General features: G+C 39.2%; 2 protein-coding genes across 2 annotated transcripts; both read right to left on the bottom strand.

Moving 5' to 3' along the window:
* Positions 1-6,057: 6,057 nt before the first annotated feature.
* On the bottom strand, positions 6,058-13,727 carry LOC139944399 (uncharacterized). The gene is made up of 6 exons (XM_071941411.1): positions 13,503-13,727; positions 9,999-10,159; positions 9,254-9,344; positions 8,510-8,680; positions 6,973-7,067; positions 6,058-6,511 (listed from the first exon to the last, which is right to left on the bottom strand). The coding sequence occupies exons 1-6, from the start codon at positions 13,618-13,620 to the stop codon at positions 6,410-6,412; spliced, it is 738 nt and encodes a 245-aa protein (XP_071797512.1). The 5' UTR covers positions 13,621-13,727; the 3' UTR covers positions 6,058-6,409.
* Positions 13,728-15,358: 1,631 nt separating this feature from the next.
* Positions 15,359-22,686, bottom strand: LOC139944130 (uncharacterized). Its single transcript, XM_071941093.1, has 6 exons — positions 22,000-22,686; positions 20,590-20,750; positions 20,105-20,195; positions 19,004-19,177; positions 18,029-18,126; positions 15,359-16,718 (listed from the first exon to the last, which is right to left on the bottom strand). Exons 1-6 carry the CDS (start codon positions 22,094-22,096, stop codon positions 16,641-16,643), a joined length of 699 nt encoding a protein of 232 aa, XP_071797194.1. The 5' UTR covers positions 22,097-22,686; the 3' UTR covers positions 15,359-16,640.
* Between the last annotated feature and the right edge of the window lie 503 nt (positions 22,687-23,189).

Raw genomic sequence — 23,189 nt, 5'->3', positions numbered from 1 at the left:
CTTTGTTTGACCTGGTTTTGTTACAATTCCCCGTCATCATAAAGAGAGTTCAGGAGGGTTTGTGTGGTGAAGTTCCGTAAAATAATAAGCGCGTATTCAGAGCGGAAACAATTAAGACACGCACTATCGTCTGTCAGGAAAAAATATGCCATATCCTGTCCTTTTATCAAAGAAAACATAGTATAGGTTTTACTAGTTCAGGTTCAGCTAAACAATAATATTGACACCTTACTTTTGGGAAATAATCATCAACGAAGAAGTTCACTTTACCTTTTATGATTACCAGACCCTTTAAAGGCAGTGGACACTATTGGTAGTTACTCGAAATAATTATTAGCATAAAAAAATTTTGGTGGCGAGTAATGGGGAGAGGTTGATGGTATAAAACACTGTGAGAAACGGCTCACTCTGAAGTGCCATAGTTTTCGAGAAAGAAGTGATTTTCCACGAATTTGATTTCGAGACCTCAGATTTAGAACTTGAGGTCTCGAAATCAACCATCTAAACGTACAAAACTTCGTGTGACAAGGGTTATTTTTCTTTCAATATTATCTCGCAACTTTGATGACCGATTGAGCTCATATTTTCACAGGTTTGTTATTTTATGCATATGTTGAGATACACCAACTGTGAAGGCTAGTCTTTGAGTAATTATCAATAGTGTCCACTGCCTTTAACACAGACAGTTGGCTTCTAGTTTGATTATACAGTTAAGTTACGATATGGTAATACAGGTACAGGCTTTTACTTTTTGTGTTCATGTTTGAAAATCATCGGGCGGTTTTTGTTCCATCACACGCAGTCATGTTTTAGAAAAACGAGAATACGGCACACCCCCTCTCGCGTTCAGCAAGAAAAATAATTCGGCCGCAAAGCTTGTTTTGTTTTTTTCGGGCCACTGCAAACAGATAGATCATAAGCGTTCATGTCTATTGGCTATTGAGCCAATTCTTCTAGGAAAAATTCCTAAGGTGGGGTTTTGCTAAGTTTCTTTTGGGGGGTAACGTAAGCAACATGACTCAATGGATGTTAAGTAGGATTTGAAACTTTGCATGGTGGAGATAAGATATAGAAGAGTTTGCGGTAACACCACAAACTCTTCTATATCAATGGATGTTAATAAATCAAAACTTCTAAATTTCAACCTGTTCAAGGGCGCGGCGGGGGTGGAGGGACTTGAATAATCGGTTGGTCCGTGGGTCATTGTAAAGTATACAGATATGTTTTGTGACAAGGGTGTTTTTTTTTTCTTTCATTATTATCTCGCAACTTCGACGACCAATTGAGCTCAAATTTCCACAGGTTTGTCATGTTATGCATATGTTGGGATACACCAAGTGAGAAGACTGGTCTTTGACAATTACCATTAGTGTCCATTGTCTTTAAAGAGTTACGGCGTCTCGGTGACACTCCTTTCGAATGGGTTTCCGTTTTCACCCTGGCCATTGCACCACTTATATGAACTAACAAATGAAGCAGCTTTTGACAAACTTGTCGATCCCAAATTCAACATTTAACTGTCTGGAATAACCTCACTTTCTTAACAAAACTGTCTAGACAAAACTTTCTGAACACTTGTTTGCATTTTCAAAGGCTACTATACAAAGCTATTTGAACGATAACGTTCTGAACGCGTGCTATTCAGTGCATGACATATTATTTTCTGCGCTAGAAAATCAATCACACACCAACTTTTTTGTGTGATCAGGTGAAGTTCAAGTTCTGTAACTTAATTAATTTACTGCTAAGACACCCCCTAAACAAACACCTTGGTGCCGCCCGGTGGTGTCCCCATGAAATATTTACCGCTTTAAATATTTTGTGTAATAACCAACAATGTGCAGTTTCTTTTAAGACACTGGCGACTATTGGTAATTGTCACAGACCATTCTTGTCACTTGGTGTATCTCAACATATGCATAAAATAACAAACCTGTGAAAATTTGAGCCCGATTGTTTATTGGAGTTGCGAGATAACTATGAAAGAAAAAAAACACCCTTGTCACACGAAATTGTGTGCTTTTAGATGGTTGATTTCGAGACCTTAAATTCTAATTCTGAGGTCTCGAAATCAAATTCGTGGAAAATTACTTCTTTCTTGAAAACTACGTCACTTCAGAAGGTGCCGTTTCTCACCATGTGTTATACTATCAACCTCTCCCCATTACTTGTTACCAAGAAGGTTTTATGCTAAAAATTATTGTTAGTAATTACCAATAGTGTCCAGTACCTTTAATTGCCTTGTTTTCCCAAAGAGTAGACACTACTTAGGGACAGGATCCTTCATGGTCAAGGTCATGAAACACGTTCACCTTGCTGGAGTACTTTGAAGTAAACGAAGCGAACACGTAGAATTCCTGTGAGTTAACCTACCTCCGTAGTCACTGAAGCAAAACCGGAGGTAAGCTCATCAGAAGCAAAAAGAGTTCTAGTCTGCAATCAATGGGAAACTTTAGACTATCTGCCAATCACCAAGAGAGGGCGCTCTTTACCAGGTAAAGTCAACAACTTAGGAATAGGAGAAGCATGAGTGACGGTCACTGACAGCAAATACCTTGTGTTTTGCGTGTTTTTGATTTTGTATTTAGATTTAGCCAAACTGTATTTTGTTTTCATAACACAATGCCAGCATAAACCAAACTGTTCTGAAACAGGACGTACTGGAACACGAGTTCCCCAAGGATAACAAGCGGTGTGCATGAGTTTTGGGGAGTGTTTCTTCTAGGGTAATTAGCAAAAATTCCAAAATGCTGACCTACCAAAAATTAAGAAGAAATCTGAAGTTTAGTTGTATGACAATGTACCTGATGTAATTTTCAAGAGGCTGAGAGACTTCTAAATATTTTTTGAGTATTTTTGAATTTTTAGCATTTACCATTGTTTGCTATAGGAGTTGTGCACCCTTACCTGGTAGGTCTGCTGCCCTCTAGTGGCAGAGCTTTCAAAAAGTCTCCCATTGAACGACGAAACAGAATCACTACATTAAAGGCATTATTGGTAATTACTCAAAAATGTTGTTAGCATAACATCTTACTTTAGCGAGTGACTGTGAGCTGTTGTTAGTATTACAAGTTATGAGAAACGGCTCCCTCTGAAGTGATAGTAGTTCGGGGAAGAGATAACCTCTTGTATTTTCTTAAGACACCCACCCAACTATATCGTCTCCCCTCACACTAAACCCTGACAATGCATAGGGAAACCAATACCGATTCGTTCTAGCCTCCCCACCCTCACGCCCAATCCTTTCAACCATCCCATATTAACCCCGGAGCCAAATCCCTGCACCCTCCACCCTACCCTCCCACCCCCACCCCTGGCCGGGGACGTAAATTGTAGTAATGTTCTTTAACATTAAATTACTTTGTTTACACTGGGTTAAAGGCAGTGGACACTATTGGTAATTACTCAAAATAACTTTAGCATAAAGTGGTAAAGCGAGAAAAGAGGTAATTTTCCACGAATTGGATTGCGAGACCTCAGATTTAAAATTTGAGGTCTCGAAATCAAGCATCTGAAAGCACACAACTTCGTGTGACAAGGGTGTTTTTTTTTTTTTTTTCTTTCATTATTATCTCGCAACTTCGACGACCAATTGAGCTCAAATTTCCACAGGTTTGTTATTTTATGCATATGTTGAGCTACACCAAGTGAGAAGACTGGTCTTTGACAATTACCAATAGTGTCCAGTGGCTTTGAAGAGTTACGGCGTCTCGGTGACACTCCTTTCGAATGGGTTTCCGTTTTCACCCTGGCCATTGCACCACTTATATGAACTAACAAATGAAGCAGCTTTTGACAAACTTGTCGATCCCAAAATCAATTCAAGGGCAACAACAATAAAACATAAAAAAAAAAAAAACTCAACCAGACACTTCAAACATTTGACTGTCTGGAATAACCTCACTTTCTTAACAAAACTGTCTAGACAAAACTTTCTGAACACGTTTGCATTTTCAAAGGCTACTATACAAAGCTATTTGAACGATAACGTTCTGAACGCTTGCAATTCAGTGCATGACATATTTTCTGCGCTAGAAAATCAATCACACACCAACCTTTTTGTGTGATCAGGTGAAGTTCAAGTTTTGTAAGAGAATTCAAACGGAGGTTAGTGTTCATAACGGCGTGGGGTTTCGGGCCCGCTCCAGGGGCGCGGGTGATATTAAGGCCATAGGTGCTCTCTGGTGCAATAGGGCGTCTGAGGGGGTGATGTGCCCCCCCCCCCCCCCCCTCTCAGATGTTGGAATAAAAGGCCTATTTCAAGCTGTGATGCACCATATTTTGCTTTTGGTTATCGTATCTACAAAATAAAAACAACTCATTCATAGCTTCGTATCCATATTATTTCTGTATATTTATTTAATGACTAGACGGCGTTTCATCCCAAACATAAACAGCACCGTCAAGGATAGATCCAGGGGTGGATTTCACAAAGGTAGTCCTAACTTAGGACTAGTCCTAGGCAATGCTAAGAGATAGGACCAGTCCTAAGTTAGGATGAGTTACTGGTCCTAACTTAGGACCAGTCCTATCTCTTAGCATTGCTTAGGACTAGTCCTAAGTTAGGACTACCTTTGTGAAATCGACCCCAGAAAAGACATGTTTGGGGGAGAGGAGGAGGGGGGCAAATCTATTAAAGATGGAGCATGCAAGTGCGAAACGCGGAGCCTTTTGCGGCGTGGGGTCTGGGCCCGTTTAAGGGCACGGGAAAATGCATTTAAGATGCTCTGTTGCAATCTGAGGCCATTAAGAGGCATAAGGAATGGCACAGAATATAAAGCCTTTAAAATGTGAGCAGCAGTTGAACCTATTGGTGAAGATCTATTACACAAAGTTTAGGGGGCAAATCTGTCAAAGAGTAAACATGCGAATGTGAAGCCTTTACGGCGTGGGTCCTGGCCCGCTTAATGACCCGGCAAAAAAATTTAACACTATTTTAAAGACTACGTAACGTAATATACAAACGTAACAACATCAGACAACAGTGCAATTGCGTTAAACACACTTTTTATTGCTGAATAAATTCCTCTATAATAAAAAATAATAAAAAATGAAAAAAATGAAAACGGAATCTTAATTTTTTAAAAGGTGTTTACCAAAGCAAATAAATGTAACTTGTATTTGAACATTAATGCACACTAAAATTCCCCACCCAAAGAGAGTATAAATCACAAATTGTTGATATCAAGTGAGACCTGTGGGCGGTGTATCTCCACGCCCCTTCCCTCACCTACTCTGAAATACACCACTATACATTACAAGCCGTAGTAGGGCCCAATTTCAAACAGCTGAAAGTAGAAAATATTACTAAGCAATATTGTCTACTAAGCAGAAATTAGCAGGGAACCAGTCACAAATTGAACCTGTGACATGATGGTTTGGCTGGTAACCCTATTTTGGTAAGCGTAACTTTGCTGTGCTTAGCTTATTTTTTTATTTTATTTTTGCTGAAGCAATTTAACAGTACATGGAGTCACATGATGACAATACCGTTTAATGGACACGAATGAGAGTAAAAGGCAGTGGACACTATTTGTAATTGTCATAGACTAGCCTTCACAGTTGGTGTATCTCAACATATGCATAAAATAACAATCCTGTGAAAACTTGAGCTCAATCGGTCATCAAAGTTGCGAGATAATAATGAAAGAAGAAAACCCTTGTCACACGAAGTTGTGTGCGTTTAGATGGTTGATTTCGAGACCTCAAGTTCTAAATCTGAGGTCTCAAAATCAAATTCGTGGAAAATTACTTCTTTCTCGAAAACTATGCCGCTTCAGAGGGGGCCATTTCTCACAATGTTTTATACCATCAACCTCTCCCCATTACTCGTCACCAAGAAAGGTTTTATGCTAATAATTATGTTTAGTAATTACCAATAGTGTCCACTGCCTTTAAAACAAATTTTTATGACGGACGTAAGCTCTCTTATTGGGAAGTAATGAAGGCCAGGACAGTGCCATGCGCACTGTAGTTTGTACAACCGGTTCCTCATAAACATAATTGACTCCAAGTAAAATTCAGATCATTGAGTGATAAGGACAGTGTTTTGTTTGCTGGGAATGTTTGTTTGTTTATTTGAGTTTGTATTTGTTTGTATTTGTTTGTTTTGGTGAATTTTTGTTTGTTTATTTGAGTTTGTTTTGTTTAGGTTTGGGGGTGTGTGACTGAGTCGTAGGCCTTACATCAACTCTTTCAAACTTATCTTCTAAACAATGTCGTAATTGCTTTCTGTTTTTAAAGCCTTTAAGAAATTTGCATGGAACATGCGCGACACTAACAACTAAGCAGCTGCATAACAATTATTAGCATTATCTTATGCTCTAGGCCTATAGTATGCAATCAAACGGTAAACATTAAACCAATTCTTGTCTCTGGAATACAGCATCATCTTCAACCCCGTTACTTCCTAGATCTTGCCGAAGTTGAAGCCAAGTCCGCGAGTCAGACCGAGCCGACGAAGTTTCAACATGTGTTTTGGAAGCTTGGGTTCCTTTTCGGACAATACAGACTGAATAAAAAAAAGGAAAACTTGATAAGAAGCGGAAGATACAAAATTATTTTAATAATGAGAAGAAGAGGGGAAAAACATTTGTGTGGACAGACAGCAGCCGATTTCACATAACGATAGGGTTAGTCCTATCTCGAGTATAGGACAAGTAACTCATCCTAACTTTGGGTTGGTTCCATGCGTCCTAACTTCTACTGGTTTATAGAACCTAACTCGTCCCAACTCCTAGGATCAAGTTTAGGAAGACTTTGGTGAAATCGACGGCTAATATAACGATTTAAACAATCGAACGGTTCCAAAGTATAAACGTATAGATTGCCCTAAAACGTGTCACATTAATATTGTAATTTCATGTGACCATCGTGTTGCCTTCAGTAGTAACTGACCTGTTTAGTGGACGCCATTTTGTTTGTTGGCTATTTTGTTCGCTCGTTTCTTTAGCAAATAGTGAAATACTATACCTGATGACAGGCATCTGGTACATGGAAGACGTCTTTATCACAGATACCTAGCTTGAAGTTGCTAACATGGAAAGTGGTGATGTCAAGCTGCTCATCTACAAATTGAAGAATTTTTTCAAATTATTAATTGTTAGTACAATTTGTGCAGGATGTACTTTTGGTGATATTAATCCATAAAGTTAACGTCATAAAACATGACATGGTAGATAGCCACGGGTACGACACATTGTAGGAATTACATCAATCAATTGAATGTAGTATTAGAAAAAGTTTGGGCAACCCAAAACCTGAATCTAAGAAAAGGCTTCAGGCCAGGATCACAGGCATCTGAAAGCACACGACTCTGGTACAAAGTGGATATTTTAAACAATTTATTTCTTGCAGTTTCAATGAGCGTTTGAGCCCAAATTGTCACAGATATTTTATTTTGTGCTCATGGCAGGATAAACCAAAAGCTTCGGACTGAAAATCCATCTAATCGACTGAAACTGGGAACAAAATCAACCTAAGTTGTCACTTGTATAAACCTTAAGCTTTAAGAGGATGGCATTTAACAAATACCAAAAGTGTACCCAGCCTATTATTATGTCACTCACTTATTCATAGTTACTCAATAGTCATAGTCAACAATAAATTGTAATAACACCATGGAAATGTCGTGTAGTAATCATTTCGTTTCAGGTACAAACATTGTCACAACAACATGATGACTTTAAGGTACTGGACACTATTGGTAATTACCCAAAACAATTGTTAGCAAACAAACTTACTTCTTGGTATTAATTAATGGAGACCTACTGGTAGTTTTAAACATTGTGAGAAACGGCTCCCTCTGAAGTAACGTAGTTTTCGAGAAAAACTAATTTTCAACTAAAATATTTGAATTTTGATTTCAACACCTCAGGATAAAAATTTGAGGTCCCGAAATCAAGTATCTGAAAGCACACAACTTCGTGTTACAAGGGTGTGCTTCTTTCCACTATAGTATCTCGCAACTTCGACAACCAATTGAGTTCAAATTTTCACAGGTTTGTTTATGCTATGCTTTGCATTTTTGTTGAGATACACCTAGTGAGAAGACTGATATTTGACAAGTACCAAAGGTTACCAGTATCTTTAAAGGCAGTGGACACTATTGGTAATTACTCAAAATAATTATCATCACAAAACCTTTCTTTATTACTAGTAATGGGGAGAGGTTGATAGTATAAAACATTGTGAGAAACAGCTCCCTCTGAAGTGAAGTAGTTTTCGAGAAAGAAGTTATTTTCCACGAATTTGATTTCGAGACCTCAAGTTTAGAACTTGAGGTCTCGAAATCAAGCATCAGCAAGCACACAACTTCGTGTGACAGTGGTGTTTTGTCCTTCATTAATATCTTGCAACTTCTACAACCGATTGAGCTCAAATTTTCACAGGTTTGTTATTTTATGCATATGTTGAGATACACCAAGTGAGAAGACTGGTCTTTGACAACTACCAATAGTGTCTACTGTCTTTAAGTTTGCACTGAATCGTGACTGTGAGCTGAACATACCAGTTTGGGAGTCAAATGTTCTGTACACATAATTAATGGGTATACACTCGCTCTTCTGGTGCACTATCACCACTTTTGTGGTGACCGAATCGGACTCCTCGGTGGCTTCCCAAACATCCACATCCAGTGCACGGTCGCCAAGGGTTGTACTGTGAACATATTCGGCGTTTTCTATATAGGATTAAGTGAGATTTGAAAGTTTTATGAGAGGTTTGCGCTAATACCGTGCGGATATCTCTTTTTGAGAATTGTGTGAAGACAAAGACAAGTCAAAAAATGAGTTGTCGTTCTTTTGGGAACAAGCACTAAGCCCAAAAAGAGATTCAGGTGGTGTTACCGCAAACCTATATAGTTTTAATAGGATTAAGACAACATCCATGGTTTATCCAAAACATCCTTCGAATGGTGGGGCAATAGTAATTCAAACGGCAGAGATTTCAAAGGGAACCCTTCGGCAATACAAGATAATCTATTCTAGCTGTGACGTATAACTATCACCGGGAAAAGACTGGGAACATTATCTTGGAGATTTCCCGAACAAAACTGGTTGCCTAAAAATTACCACGTGTAAACTAAAACAAATAAATTAACTTTGTTTTTAATATTTATTCTTCTAAAAACCATTATATAGGCAGGCTTGTTTTGGTTGCTCGGTCCAAGTTTTTACCCGAGGTACAATTAAATTACTCAAAACAAGCATGTACTTAAACTTTCATTAACAAATTCAAAAACCAGTAATATTACCTGGAAGGCAGTAGTATTCGAAGCCTGTTTCTATCGTCTGTTTGTAACATGTTTCACCCGTCGCCTCTTTGAAGATGGTGTAGGCCTCGTTCTGCAGAATTAAAACAAAACAAGGTCACCCAGACAAAAACGATTTCTACGACACTTTTTAGAGATTGTTTTGGACCCGAAAAGAAAGTTCATTGTTCAAGTGTTCAGTTAGACTTGTGGACAAGTCGTGAATGGTCTGCCGCGGTGAGATAGTCGAGTTGTGGTGGTGCTCTCGCGAGATCACAGCTCTCGCGAGATCACTGCTCTCGCGCGAACTTCTGGTTGCTGATTTCGGGACCGTAGTCGTGGCTCAGTAGTTTCGCGGGGCCAGCAATCTCGCGAGAATACCGCTGGAATCGCAGGGTGATTGGGAGAGTCGGAACGCTATCACCGCGCGACAGACATTTTAACGACTTGTCCGCAAGTCTAGTGTTCAGTTCAATATCACAAAATTGAGGCATGTTTTGGGAGAAATCACGGAAAGGATGTGGGGTGAAGTGAATTCCTTTGAATTGTTGCATTTCAATATCCAATGACCTCACTAGTAGGCCTACTGTAAAGCCAAAACATGCCCTTTTCCATGCGATTAGGAACGGGGACCAGTCTATTTTTTACTGCCTTTTTATTATTTTTTTAGACAAAATGTAGAGGGCGCACTACTCTGCATAACTTATATAATCAAGGTTTAAAAAACAATAATAGTAACATGCGCTACCTGTTTGTAGTCGATAATTGTTCTTATGTACTCTTCGGTTCCGTTTGTAAAATCAAGATGGTAGCTGCTTGATATCTTTTCTTCGATTGAGTCATAGGCCAAGAAAGTTTTGAACAAAACCTCCAACAGTTGGCCTTCTTCTAAGGTAGTGGTCGCACCATCTAGGAAAATAAAGTACCCTCAAATATTGACATCTCATAAAACATTTTGTTGGAAATTTATAAATCGTCCATAAACGTTGTAATCATAACTCAAATAAGAAATAAAACTAATCCCGTTAAAACACTTCTCCTGAGATCATAACAAGTCCAGTTATGATCGAAAATAATATTTACATACTCATTGATAGTTACACTATTCTCTGAATTAAACTATTCCCCTCATTGGTGACAGTTCCAATGAATCAGATTGCTCAATAGAAACACTAGTTGATTTATTTACTTAAGTTTCTAATAAGTCTTTACTCAACTGTAGATTCGGTTACAAATCTACACTTAAGTGTAGATTCGTAAAAACAATCTACACTTTCATAGCCTTGCTCAAGGCAGTCGCATTATTCGCTCCGAAAAGACGCAGCTGTAAACCCACCCGCCGTATACCCTGTGCATGGTGTGTGCGATCACACCGAATGACCAACCCGTATTCACACTGTCACATCGCACGAATACTGTTCACACAAGTCATCGCACTCGTACACCACTAACCGCATGCGGAGGCCGTCAGGCCGACAGCCTTGTCGGGTCTGTATCTTCCCGTTTTAATGTGTTGTATTGAAAAAATTCCAATAGTGGACGAAATTGGGGGGGGGGGGGCTCTAGGATATGCTAGTATGCAGCTCATGAATATGTATATCGTTCGTCAGACCTATCAGACAACACAGGATGTGAGGCAAATGAATTATTCATTTTGACGTCCAATCACGCACTTCCCTTATCACGACCTTTGGACCCTATCATGCGTCCGTGGTGGTGGTGTGTGAGGTAAACATGTCTCGTCTTTCGCGGGCATTATGTTAATGAGCTGACCGTGGGAACTCTTCGCTTATTATAGTAATGAGGTCAGTGGCTTCAACACAGATCCTACAAGGCTGTCGGCCTGACGGCCTCCGCATGCGGATAGTGTACGGGGTCATCGTGTCGTGCGATGTTACGCACAGTGAATACGGGTGGGTTTTACGCACAGTGAATACGGGTGGGTTTTTATACAGCGGCGGTCTTTTTTCGGAGTGAATAATTCGACTGCCTTGAGCAAGGCTAACACTTTCAACAATACAGTGACGTCACAGAAAGAGTTTAACATGTTTTAATCCGTCTTCAGCAGTTTGTTTATAGAAAGTTCGCGTCAGCCGTGGACCCTTCAAAACAATTTTTTGCAGATAATAGGCCTACGGGATTTTCTATGGCGCGGCGTTTTGAATACATGTTGTCGTGAGTTATAAAAGGGGGGAAAATAAGTCTAGACGAATTGAACGAATGTTTGTCAAGTTGTGTATAGTTCACTGTTGTGACTTTTTATGTGGTTTCCAAGATCAACAGGTGCGCCGTGCCTGGTTAAATGCACACCAATGAATAACAACAGCAACAAAACCTTTATATTAGTTTATACCTAGATGCTAAGTCGGTTTCTAATTTACAAAAGAGCAACGAACCCTAGAATTCCTCCAGGCACAGTTTGAGCAGAGCTCAGTGAATCACAACAGCAACAAAACCTTAACATTAGTTTATACCTAGATGCTAAGACGGTTTCTAATTTACAAAAGAGCAACGAACCCTAGAATTCCTCCAGGCACAGTTTGGGCAGAGCTCAGTGAAAGGACCCCCCCCCCCTCACCCCCCCACCCCCCACCCCCATCCCACCCTACTTGTACCTCCACGGTCTAATTCGTATAAGTAGCGCATCTCAAACTTGTTTCAGCTGTTTTATATATATATAAATAAAACTCTTGGATTGATGTGGAAGAGATGTCACAAAATGTAGAAACTTCCCAAAATAACCAGAGTATATCATCCAGAAAGGCACAGGGTTCGCTCAGCCCCGGCGGCCAGTCTATATTCAGGACCTCTGGGAATGACAAATAAGCTGTGCAGATTCTTGTTCAGAGAGTACGTAATGCGTGCAGTGCATGGGGCACTGTTAGTGTGATGCATAGCTAGAGTTATATAAATAAGAACTAGAGGGCGCACTGGTGATGCTGCTTGCACAAACGCCACGGGACCGCAAGATGACAAGCGCGCCATTCTGTACGCGCGTTGAATATGAAATACACGTTTGAGTTTTTTTTTTTATTTTTTATTGAACGCTCACGCGATGCTGTTTGTTCAACTTACAAAAATTGCCGCACAAACACACGCTGTTTTGTGCTGTTTTGTCAACTTAGAAAATGGCCGCCTGCGCGCATGCCTGAGCGCGTATATAGGCCAGTGCGCCCTCTAGTTCTTATAACTCTATAAGTTCTATAACTCTATGGCGTGATGCATGATGGGACTGAGCGTTTTCTTGATAGACCAAAAAGAGCGTGCTTGATACGTTTGCCAATTCCAGCGCCTTTGGTTAACAATGATCTTTGGTTAAAAAGCAAGGCGCTCGGGGACGAGCGAAGGCACAGCAGTGTACGAGGTCAATCTTTGTTGTAAACAATGCTTATCGTGGTCTGTAAGCATCCAATAAACTTCGTGTTTTTCAAATTCGTGCGAAGTTGAACGCTCCTCATAAAACATGGTCAATGAATTTCACTTAAAGGGACACATTGCATTGGATCGGGCGAGTTGGTCTATGAAAAGCGTCTGAAACCGTTAGTTTCGAATTTCGTGTGGTAAGAAAGATATTTAAAAGTAGAATAAAATGACCCACAAAAATATGCCCTCGAATTGCATGGTTTTCCTTTCACTTTGCGAACTAACACGTTCGGTCAACTTGACTCCACAAAATGACGTGCCGTGTTAGTTCACGACGTAGAAGGAAAACCACGCATTTCGAGGGCATTTTTGTGGGTCGTTATATTCTACTTTTAAAACATCATTCTACGCATTTTATAACTTACGGTTTCATACGCTTTCAAATGGACCAACTCGCCCGATCCAAGGCAACACGTCCCTTTTAAAGGGCACTGGACACTACAATAACTCAAAATAATGATCGCCATATTAACTTACTTGGTAACGAGAAATGATGAGCTGTTGATTTCTCACTCGAACTATTTAAAATACTTCAGGCCTAAAGGCTTTTTAACAGGCCCTTTGTACAACAATGTTGTGTTCTTTTCTTTCAGTTTTAGTTTCCCTTATATATCTTCGATGGCCAATTGAGTCGAAATTTACACAGATTTGTTAGTTTATGCATAATGGAAAACTCCAAGTGAGAAAACGATCTTAAACTTCTTCTGGTCGTCAGTTGATGTATGGACTACATAAAGTGCTTACTGTTTTGTTAACAAAAATATATTCTGTAACGTTGCTTTAATGAAAGCTGCTAAAATTATCTCAAACGTTTCAGCGCTATACTAACAGAAATCTTGGGTAAATGAACTTGGACTGCAGCATGGCTTCGGTTCATCTTCCTTCATCTGCGACGGCACGGCAGGTACTGAAGACACCAAGATGAGTGAGATTACAAACATGTACATCTTGAACTTGAAGTGTGGACTTGACTGTGTAACTCTGAGCAATGGTTTACTTAAGATTTTTTAGATCTGTGTGAGAGAGTGCATAATCGTGAGGTGGTTTTATACCAGTTATTGTGTGTTGATCAATGGAACATACGTGACTGAGTTTGCATCAACAAGCAGGATAGACTCTATAGAAAACCTTGATAATGGAAGAAAAAGTTTTCAATACTTTCTCAAAATATAACTCGACAACGGGGATGGATTCGGCGGTATGGTGCTGGTTCTATAGTGATGTTTTTCAAATCATTTTTTATTTTTTATTTTTTCAGAAATTGAAAAATTACAGCCTTTAATTGACCACGAAATATTATATTTAAATGCAGTGGACACTATTGGTAATTACTCAAAATAGTTATTGGCATAAAACCTTTTTTTCGTAACGAGTAATGTTGAGAGGTTGATAGTATGAAACACTGTAAGAAACGGCTCCATCTGAAGTAATGTAGTTTTTGAGAAACAAGGAATTTTCCACGATTTTTATTTCGAGACCTCAGAATTAGATTTTGAGGTATCGAAATCAAGCGTTTGAAAGTTTTGTTTTCTTTCATTATTATCTCGCAACTTCGAAGACCAGTTGAGCTCAAATTTTCATAGGTTTGTGATTTTATAGTTTTGTACATAATTATGTTGAGATACACCAAGTGAGAAGACTCGTCTTTGACAACTACCAATAGGAATTGTACGGCTTAGTGCGTGACAAATCGTCTAACAAAGTACTTTGTTAACCTAAATATGCCGTTCCCCGTTTCGGCGATCAACATAGAGGAAAAAAAAAACGCTCCGGGGCTCTCATTCATTTCACATTTCTTTTGTATTGAAATATCGCGACCCTGGATTTACCGTCTACATAAAGTGGCATGATTTTCTCCAAAATTGAAATATAAATGGCGTTGCTTTTCACACCATCCTACAACGGTATAGAAAGTGATTAACAAAGCATACCTGAAAAACAGTTATTTTCCGTCCCATGTCCCCCTCCCCCCTACCCACATACACACGCCCACCCACACACGTAAAATTCTTGTTCACTTGGTAAACTTTAGGCGAATATATCTCACTCATAATAGTATTTCTTGTTAGAGGGTCTATTTGTACTTTTCCTAACACAAAACACAATGTCCACATATTTACATTAAACTTACACAGTTTGAAGATTATGATAGTAGAAAGCTTCCCTTGAAATTTAACTTACTGAGGTGCTGTAGTTTTTGAGAAAAGAGTTTTAAAAAATCAAAAATCAGTTTTAGCATGTCAAAACGTATTCACCAGTTATGCTATGATTATGGTAGAATACCATACCATAACTGGTAAATGTGATTTTACGTGCTAAAATAATTTCGTCTCATATTTTGTGACTTGTTTTACTCATTTCTCAAAAACTACAGCACCTTAGTAAGTAATATTTGAAGGGAAGTTTTCTTATAGACTACATCATTATCTTCAAACTGTCTAAAGTTAATGTAAATCTGTGGACATTTTGAAAAAGTACTCGAATCCTTTAATAGCTGATGCAAAATCTGCTGCAAAACACCAATAACAAATGGAAAATAACAAACACAATTTTGCATGCAATTTGTGTATTTATTTTTCAAGAAAACCTAACAATATTGATTAGTTGCTGTTCAATTTAGAAAAAACTCGCAAATCTACAAAATCTCAGTAAAGTGTAATGTTTGCCCCATCAAAATGAATCCCTCAACCGCCCCCCCCCCCCCCTCCCGAAAAAACCTCCCTATTTAATAGGCCTGGTACCCCGCAGCTTAATGGTATGAAACGACATTTAAAGACACTGGACACTGTTGGTAATTGCTAAAGACCAGTGTTCACACTTGGTGTATCTCAACATTATGCATAAAATAACAAACCTGTGAAATTTGAGCTTAAATGGTCGTCGAAGCTGCGAGATGAAAGAAAAAACACCCGCACAGTTGTCACACGAAGTTGTGTGCTTTCAGATGGTTGAATTCGAGACCTCAAATTCTACTTCTGATGTCTCGAAATCAAATTCGTGGAAAATTACTTCTTCCTCGAAAACCATGTCACTTCAGAGGGAGCCGTTTCTCTCAATGTTTTATACTATCAACCTCTCCCCATTGCTCGTTACCAAGTAAGGTTTCATGCTAACAATTATTTTGAGTAATTACCAATAGGGTTCACTGCCTTTACAACTAAAATCGTTTATTAAGAAACTTTAATCGTACCAAATGTATCCAACACATCTAACTAAGTTAAAGTCTCAGTACTTTGTTTGATTTGCACTGTACAGTTTTGAACATTTACGTTTTTTTAATTTTATGTTAATCACTTTCCAAATGTCCATAAAGGAACTGTGTGAGTGTCATAAATTACACATGCAGGCCACCTTAGAACAGCAAAACGCACCCAAATGAGAACGAATGCGAGTTATACCCAACTATAGTACAACATTTAAGAATGCAATGAAAGCCACGTTCGAACAAGCACAGCGTCAATAATTACAAGAAAGTCTGTCTTTTAAATGGTTAGCGAGATGCGCTAAACTAAGGAGAAAACCGACAAAAAAAGCAGTAATAGTTGTATTTAAAAGAACACGTCGCCTTGGCCGGATCGGTCGAGTTGGTATATTATAAAAAGCGTTTCTAACCGTTTGTTTTAAAATGCATATGGTTAGAAAGATGTTTTAAAAGTAGAATACAATGATCCACACAAATATGCCTCGAAATTCCACGGTTTTCCTTTTACCTCGTCGACTAGCACGGTCGGTCATTAATATGGGAATCAAATTTTCCATAAATGGCCGACCATGTTAGTTCGCAAAGTAGAAGGAAAACCACGCAATGTCGAGGCAAATTTGTGTGGAGAATTGTGTTTTACTTTTAAAGCATCTTTTCAATCATATGCATTTTATAACAAACGGTTACAAACGCCTCAAACCGAGACCTGCCCCTTTTGAGGCTCTTAATCTTGTTTAATATAAACGATCTCTGCATCGTAGTGGCCTACATGAACTTGCGTCCACGCGAAAACTTGTCCAGAATTTTCTGCATTGCCAAAGTAGGCGCCTTCAAAGCATTGCCCTAAAAGAAAACAAGAAAGAAAAACATGATGAGTGTACATTCATCAAGGAAATTAAAAAAGATGGAACGGATTCCTTATAGGGGTCAGGCGCACCAAATATTTTTGAAAAGGTACAAGAAATACTAAAATTTGTTTGATCCCTGAATATATTATTTCCCTGTACTGTTGAAAGACGTGAGAATTCTAAATGAATTGCGGATCCGTGTGCCACATGGCCAAAGGAAGTTGATTCAAAAGAGAGGCTCTCAATCGAAATGTCTGTTACAGTTCGCCGTATCTGACGTTCGCGGTGGAGAGGGGGCGACCCAGCCACGTCGGCTCTTTCAGGAGCCAGGCAAAATAATGAAGTTTATATGCTGTTATGTATTTTTGTTCTTTAGGCTCAGTTGTTATTTACTCTCAGTAAGTTAAATGTAAACGAAACCGGATTGAACGGAAGGTGACACAAATCCATTGTAGCCACGGGCAACATTTCAAAGATAATCCATAACAGTAATTGCATTCAACAAGTTTGAATTGTATGTGTTTTGAGGGAATTAATTACTCTTTACAAATATCAACGCAATGGGACAGGTTTATGTCGGTGCGTGTACAAGAGCTAACCGAACGATCATTTGCCCTCTCGTGGTGCCTTCACGAACCTCCGCCAACCCCCAAGTGACCCGTTCCACAAGCAGGACCCTTGAGGGGCTAACCCGGATGAGTCCCTGGAATCGAACGTACCGGGGGCAGACCGGGGTCGACCCGGGGAAGCTAATTGAACACACCCATTATATAGTCTGACAATCTTCAATACAGTACATTCATTTCACTTTTCTACGTTAGAATGTCAAATTAAAAGTGAAAATAAAGTGAAAATAAAGCGAAATATTAATTTGAACATGCTTTGAGGTTAACATGGAGAACACTTATAAGTCCCCTTTTCCATTTGAATTATATAACTAACCTATCAAAACAGTTTTGATATAGATTAGTTATATACAGCTATTTGTGTCACGGGTGCAATGCGAATGCCGTTTCTGCCCGTACTTATTCCGAGTGTCACATAATATTTAATAACTACATTGCATATTCCATCTTCGCCATGCAACTTCACTTCGACTATTCAAGAAAGGTGATTAAGACAGAAAGACTTGACTGTTTTATTACACCTTTCATTGGAACATCTTGAGTTTGGACTTCTTTGTTGCATCTTCTGTTGGCGCTTTGTAACCTTGGGGAAAAGGCGCCTCATAGAAATGCTGATATGTATTTGCGTGTGTATGTATGTACGTATTCACGTATGTATGTACATGTAGTATATATTTACCGGTCGGCAGGCATCTGGAACCTTGAAGAAGCGTTCCCGGTCACAGATTCCTAGTTTGAAGTTAAAAGTTTGCGTGTCCTCAACTCTGAGCACTTCCCCTGTGACAAAAACAATACTTAGCATTAGTTCATAGAATACACCAGCAGCTTGTGTGCTGCGTGTACTAATTATAATGTAATAAGAACGGCACTGGATCCCTTTGGTAATTGTCAAAGACCAGTCTTTTCACTTGGTGTATCTCAACATGCATAAAATAACAAACCTGTGAAAAATTTGACTCAATTGGTTGTCGAAGTCGCGAGAGAATAATGGAAGAAATAACACCCTTGTCGCACAAGTCGTGAGAATTCGAGACCTCAGCTGAGTTCTCTCCCCTTAATTCAAATATTTCAGTGAGAAATTGTTTCTTTCTCAAAAACTACGTTACTTCAGAGGGAGCCGTTTCTCACAATGTTTTATACCACCAAAAGCTCCCCATTGCTCGTTAACACGTACGTTTTATTCGCAAGTAACTAATTAAACAATACAATTTTCACAATCAATTGATCTATTACAAGAACAATCCACACAATAGTTTTAAAAACATTAGACACTGTTGATAATTGTCAAAGACAAGTCTTCTCACTTGGTGTATCTCAACATATGAATAAAATAACAAACCTGTGAAAAATATAGGTCAATTGGTCATCGAAGTTGCGAGATAGTAATGAAATAAAAAACACCCTTGTCACACGAAGTTGTGTGCTTTCAGATGCTTGATTTCGAGACCTCAGATTCTAAACTTGAGGTCTTGAAATCAAATTCGTGGAAAATTACTTCTTTCTCGAAAACTACGTCACCTTAGAGGGAGTCTATTCACACAATGTGTTATACTATTAACCTCTCCGCATTACTCGTTACCAAGTAAGGTTTTATGCTAATAATTATTTTGAGTAATTACCAATAGTGTCCACTGACTTTAAGAAAATTACCAACCTGTACTAGGGTTAATGTAGGTAGATACCCGGCTGACTGGCACGCACTCTTTACGCCCTACAGTCAACACAGTTTGAACCTCAGACTCTGGACTGGGTTTTCGGGAAGCAAACCAAGTATCAACCAGTAGATCGTTCTCACCAATCCAGGACTCCCTCACAAACTCTGCGTCATCTAATAATAATATTAATAACAAGCTCTTTATACATTGCGCATTTTACAAAAATGCACTTTTATTACATAAGTGCGCTGTACATTTTAGTGCGCTTTACTCTAGGTCATTGGTCTAGTTCGTTTAATCTTTCCCAGCTCTTTAGGGGGGTACGGCTCTAAGCTGCTTTGACGCTTCGGATACATGTTCAAACATAATATCAACGGGTTACCTCTACCCTCGCAGCTACCCATTTATTATACTTCTGGGTGAAGAGAAGCAATTTATACAATAAAACATCTTGCCCGAGGACACAACTGTCATGACCAGGATTCGAACATCCCCCGATGACCAGACCAAAAATAGCCTGAATGCTCTCAACCGTTCGGCCATGACACCCCAGAGTAGCATAATATCAGAACAAAGAAAGAAGTATAGGTGTATAAGAAAATGACTGTTCATGCACAATACCGTCACAAAAAACGCCAACTGAAAAAAGTAATATCATTTTAAAGACTCTGGACACCATTGGTAATTGTTAAAGACCAGTCCTGTCACTTGGTGTATCTCGACATATGCATACAATAACAAACCTGTGAAAATTTCAGCTCAATCGGTCGCCGAAGTTGCGAGATATTAATGAAAGAAAGAAAAAACCTTGTCACACGAAGTAGTTTGATTATGAGACCTCAAATTAATTGTAAATTCGTTGGAAATTACTTCTTTCTCGAAAATTATACATTACTTCGGAGGGAGCCGTTTCTGACAATGTTTTATATTGTAAACCTCTCCCCATCACTTGTTACCAAGTTCGGTTTTGTGCCAATAATTATTTTGAGTAATTACCAATAGTGTCCACTGCCTTTACGTACGCTAACAGTTTGTTGTTTTCTCGATTAAGTTAACACAATCGCAGGATATAGTTCTTTTAAGTTAAAGGGAAAACATACCTGGAATACATTCTTCCGCAAAGTTTTGGTCAATATGGTAAGGAAAGCAGTGTTCGTCATCTCCAACTTTAATGATTATGTATAGCACTTTCTAAAAAAGATGTTTCGCAAAAGAAATATATCATCAGATAAAACTCAATCGGTAAAAACAATTGCTTTTGTTAAACACTCTGTGAAAAGGTTAAAATTATTCATGTAAAAGATAAAGACTAAGCTAATGTTGTGTGTCGTCAATAATACAAACAATACGAGGAATTAAAATTTTTTAATACAGCAACTGTACACTCACTCGATCGTTCAATCAATCGATCATTGCCTTTAATGAAATTGTTTCAACTTCACCTTTCTGTACTTTAAAACAAAGTTGTTTGTCTACTAAAAATTAATGCCATTGTCATGGTTTTTTTTTTACTTTATGTTTGTCATTGAATTATTGTGTTAAAAAGTCTAAAACACTTCACCCATCATTTTGAAACTGATTTTACCTCTTTAAAATCTGCTATATATCTGCCCAGCACTTCGGTACCATTAAAATACTCCACGTCGTAGAAAATAGACAACTGCTGAGAAATTGCGTCATATGCACGCTCGGTGTTGGCATATTCGACTTTCAGCTCTCCGTTAGGGGCAGTGTTTATGATGTCAACTAGATTACAAGGTTACAAAATAATGTGTCAGTTTTGTTTCGTCACCTAATTGAGCCATGTATGCTGTTCAGTGCTGTCTTGTTGTGTTTAGCACAGGGGCCAATTTCATAGAGCTGCTTAAGCAAAATTTGTGCTTAAGCACGAAAACAGCTCGCTTATTTTACACATGTTACTGGCCAAAATGTTATGCCATGTACATTGGTTGTGACTGGTAATTAGCTGTTGTTCACTTAGCATAACAATTGAGTGGAGTCTTGGCCGGTAATCTGATTTTACTAAGCAAGGATTTTTTTGCTTAAGCAAAATGTTGTGCTTAAGCAGCTCTATGAAATTGGGCCCTTCTTGAGCATGCTGGTCTTTGTCTCGGTCTCCCCCTTGGTCTTGGTCTTTGTCTTGGTCTTGGCTTGGCTTTGTCTTGGCTTGGCTTTGTCTTTGTCTTGGTCTTGTCTTAGACATTGGGCCAATTTTATAGAGCTGCTTCAAGCAAATAATTTGCTTAACCACGAAAATAGCTCACTTACTTACACATGTTACTGGCCAGAATTTCATGACATAAAAATTGCTTGTGGCTGGTATTTAGCTGTTGTTTACTTAGCAGAACAATTGAGTGGAGTCTTGGCTGGTTAGCTGGTTTTATTAAGCAAGGATTTTTATTTTGTTTAAGCCAAACTGTGTGCTTAAGCAGCTCTATGAAATTGGGCCCTGGGTGGATTTCACAAAGGTAGTCCTAACTTAGGACTAGTCCTATAGGCAGTGCGAAGAGATAGGACCAGTCCTAAGTTAGAATGAGTTACAGGTCCTAACTTAGGACTGGTCCTATCTCTTAGCATTGCCTAGGACTAGTCCTAAGTTAGGACTAGTCCTAAGTTAGGACTATGTTTGTGAAATCCACCCTTGGTCTTTCCTTTACCAAAAAACCCGGAAGAGTCGTATATGAATCTTATACGAATTAAGGAAGTGGCGAAAATTCTATAGGAATCCTGTATAAATCCTATAGGATTCTATAGGTTTTCCGCCTATGATAGGACATTTTGTAAGGGTTGTCTTGGTATTGGTCTTGTTTATGCTGGTTTTGGTTTTGGTTTAATTATTGGTATCGGGTGTACTTGACTACACCACTGATGTTGTCCAACCTGATGTTGTCCAACCTGAGTAACTGCGTACTTTAAAAGTTGCCGATGAACTCAGACTACACTCAGTTTCATTAACAAAATGCATAATAACATCATGAAAGAATGACTTACTTACCATTTCTGAGAGTGAAATATTGCGGAAGGCAGCACGGCGTGGGCTTTTGAGCCATCGCTCCAACCAACAACATGCACAAAACTGCATAAGACCACATCTTGAAGAGAAATCGACCCGGGAACTTTAGTGTTTCAACACGGCGGACAGAGACTCACGGCCTACTGGTTAGACTTTTAGAGGTGAGACTGTTTGCGCGCCCAGAGCTCAATGTCAGTGGGGTGGTTTCAGCTTTAAAAAACCCAGAGACTGCAGCGTGAATTGTCCTTTGATGCAGTTGTTATTCTGCATTGCATGACCTATTTCGTTTCAGCCGAGGCTTGCACTTTTTAACCAAGAGACCTCGTAACGTTTTTTTTTTCCATAAGCAACAAAGAACGTACAAATACAATAAATCAAAGAAAAGAACATCCAAAATAAAAAATAAAATAAAAACAAGTCGTAAAGTTCACAATACCTTGTAAAGCTTAGCCTTGCTCAAGGCAGTCGCATTATTCGCTCCGAAAAGACGCAGCTGTAAACCCACCTGCCGTATACCCTGTGCATGGTGTGTGCGATCACACCGAATGACCAACCCGTATACACACTGTCACATCGCACGAATACTGTTCACACAAGTCATCGCACTCGTACACCACTAACCGCATGCGGAGGCCGTCAGGCCGACAGCCTTGTCGGGTCTGTATCTTCCCGTTTTAATGTGTTGTATTGAACAAATTCCAATAGTGGACGAAATTGGGGGGGCTTTAGGATATGCTAGTATGCAGCTCATGAATATGTATATCGTTCGTCATACCTATCAGACAACACAGGATGTGAGGCAAATGAATTATTCATTTTGACGTCCAATCACACACGCCTATCATGCTCGCTGAGCGTACGTGGTGGTGGTGTGTGATGTATCGACATGTCTCATCTTTCGCGGGCATTATGGTAATGAGCTGACCGTGGGAACTCTTCGCTTATTATAGTAATGAGGTCAGTGGCTTCAACACAGATCCTACAAGGCTGTCGGCCTGACGGCCTCCGCATGCGGATAGTGTACGGGGGCATCGTGTCGTGCGATGTTACGCACAGTGAATACGGGTGGGTTTTACGCACAGTGAATACGGGTGGGTTTTTATACAGCGGCGGTCTTTTTTCGGAGTGAATAATTCGACTGCCTTGAGCAAGGCTATGTAAAGCTCAGAAGA

Source organism: Asterias amurensis, chromosome 11 (assembly GCF_032118995.1).
Source record: "Asterias amurensis chromosome 11, ASM3211899v1".
Taxonomy (NCBI): Eukaryota; Metazoa; Echinodermata; class Asteroidea; order Forcipulatida; family Asteriidae; genus Asterias; species Asterias amurensis.
This window is presented reverse-complemented; position numbering and strand designations above follow the sequence as displayed.

Bases quoted from the DNA above. Each gene is read 5' to 3' on its own strand.
- LOC139944130 (XM_071941093.1), bottom strand. From the start codon at position 22,096: ATGTGGTCTTATGCAGTTTTGTGCATGTTGTTGGTTGGAGCGATGGCT. The intron at 19,178-20,104 runs GTATGTTTTCCC...TATTATTATTAG, and splicing joins TGCGGAAGAATGTATTCCAG to ATGACGCAGAGTTTGTGAGG. The intron at 18,127-19,003 runs GTTGGTAATTTT...TTTTTGTCACAG, and splicing joins CTACATTAACCCTAGTACAG to GGGAAGTGCTCAGAGTTGAG.
- LOC139944399 (XM_071941411.1), bottom strand. From the start codon at position 13,620: ATGTACATGTTTGTAATCTCACTCATCTTGGTGTCTTCAGTACCTGCC. The intron at 10,160-13,502 runs GTTAGTATAGCG...TTATTTTCCTAG, and splicing joins TTCATTTACCCAAGATTTCT to ATGGTGCGACCACTACCTTA. The intron at 8,681-9,253 runs GTAATATTACTG...AATCCTATATAG, and splicing joins CGAATACTACTGCCTTCCAG to AAAACGCCGAATATGTTCAC.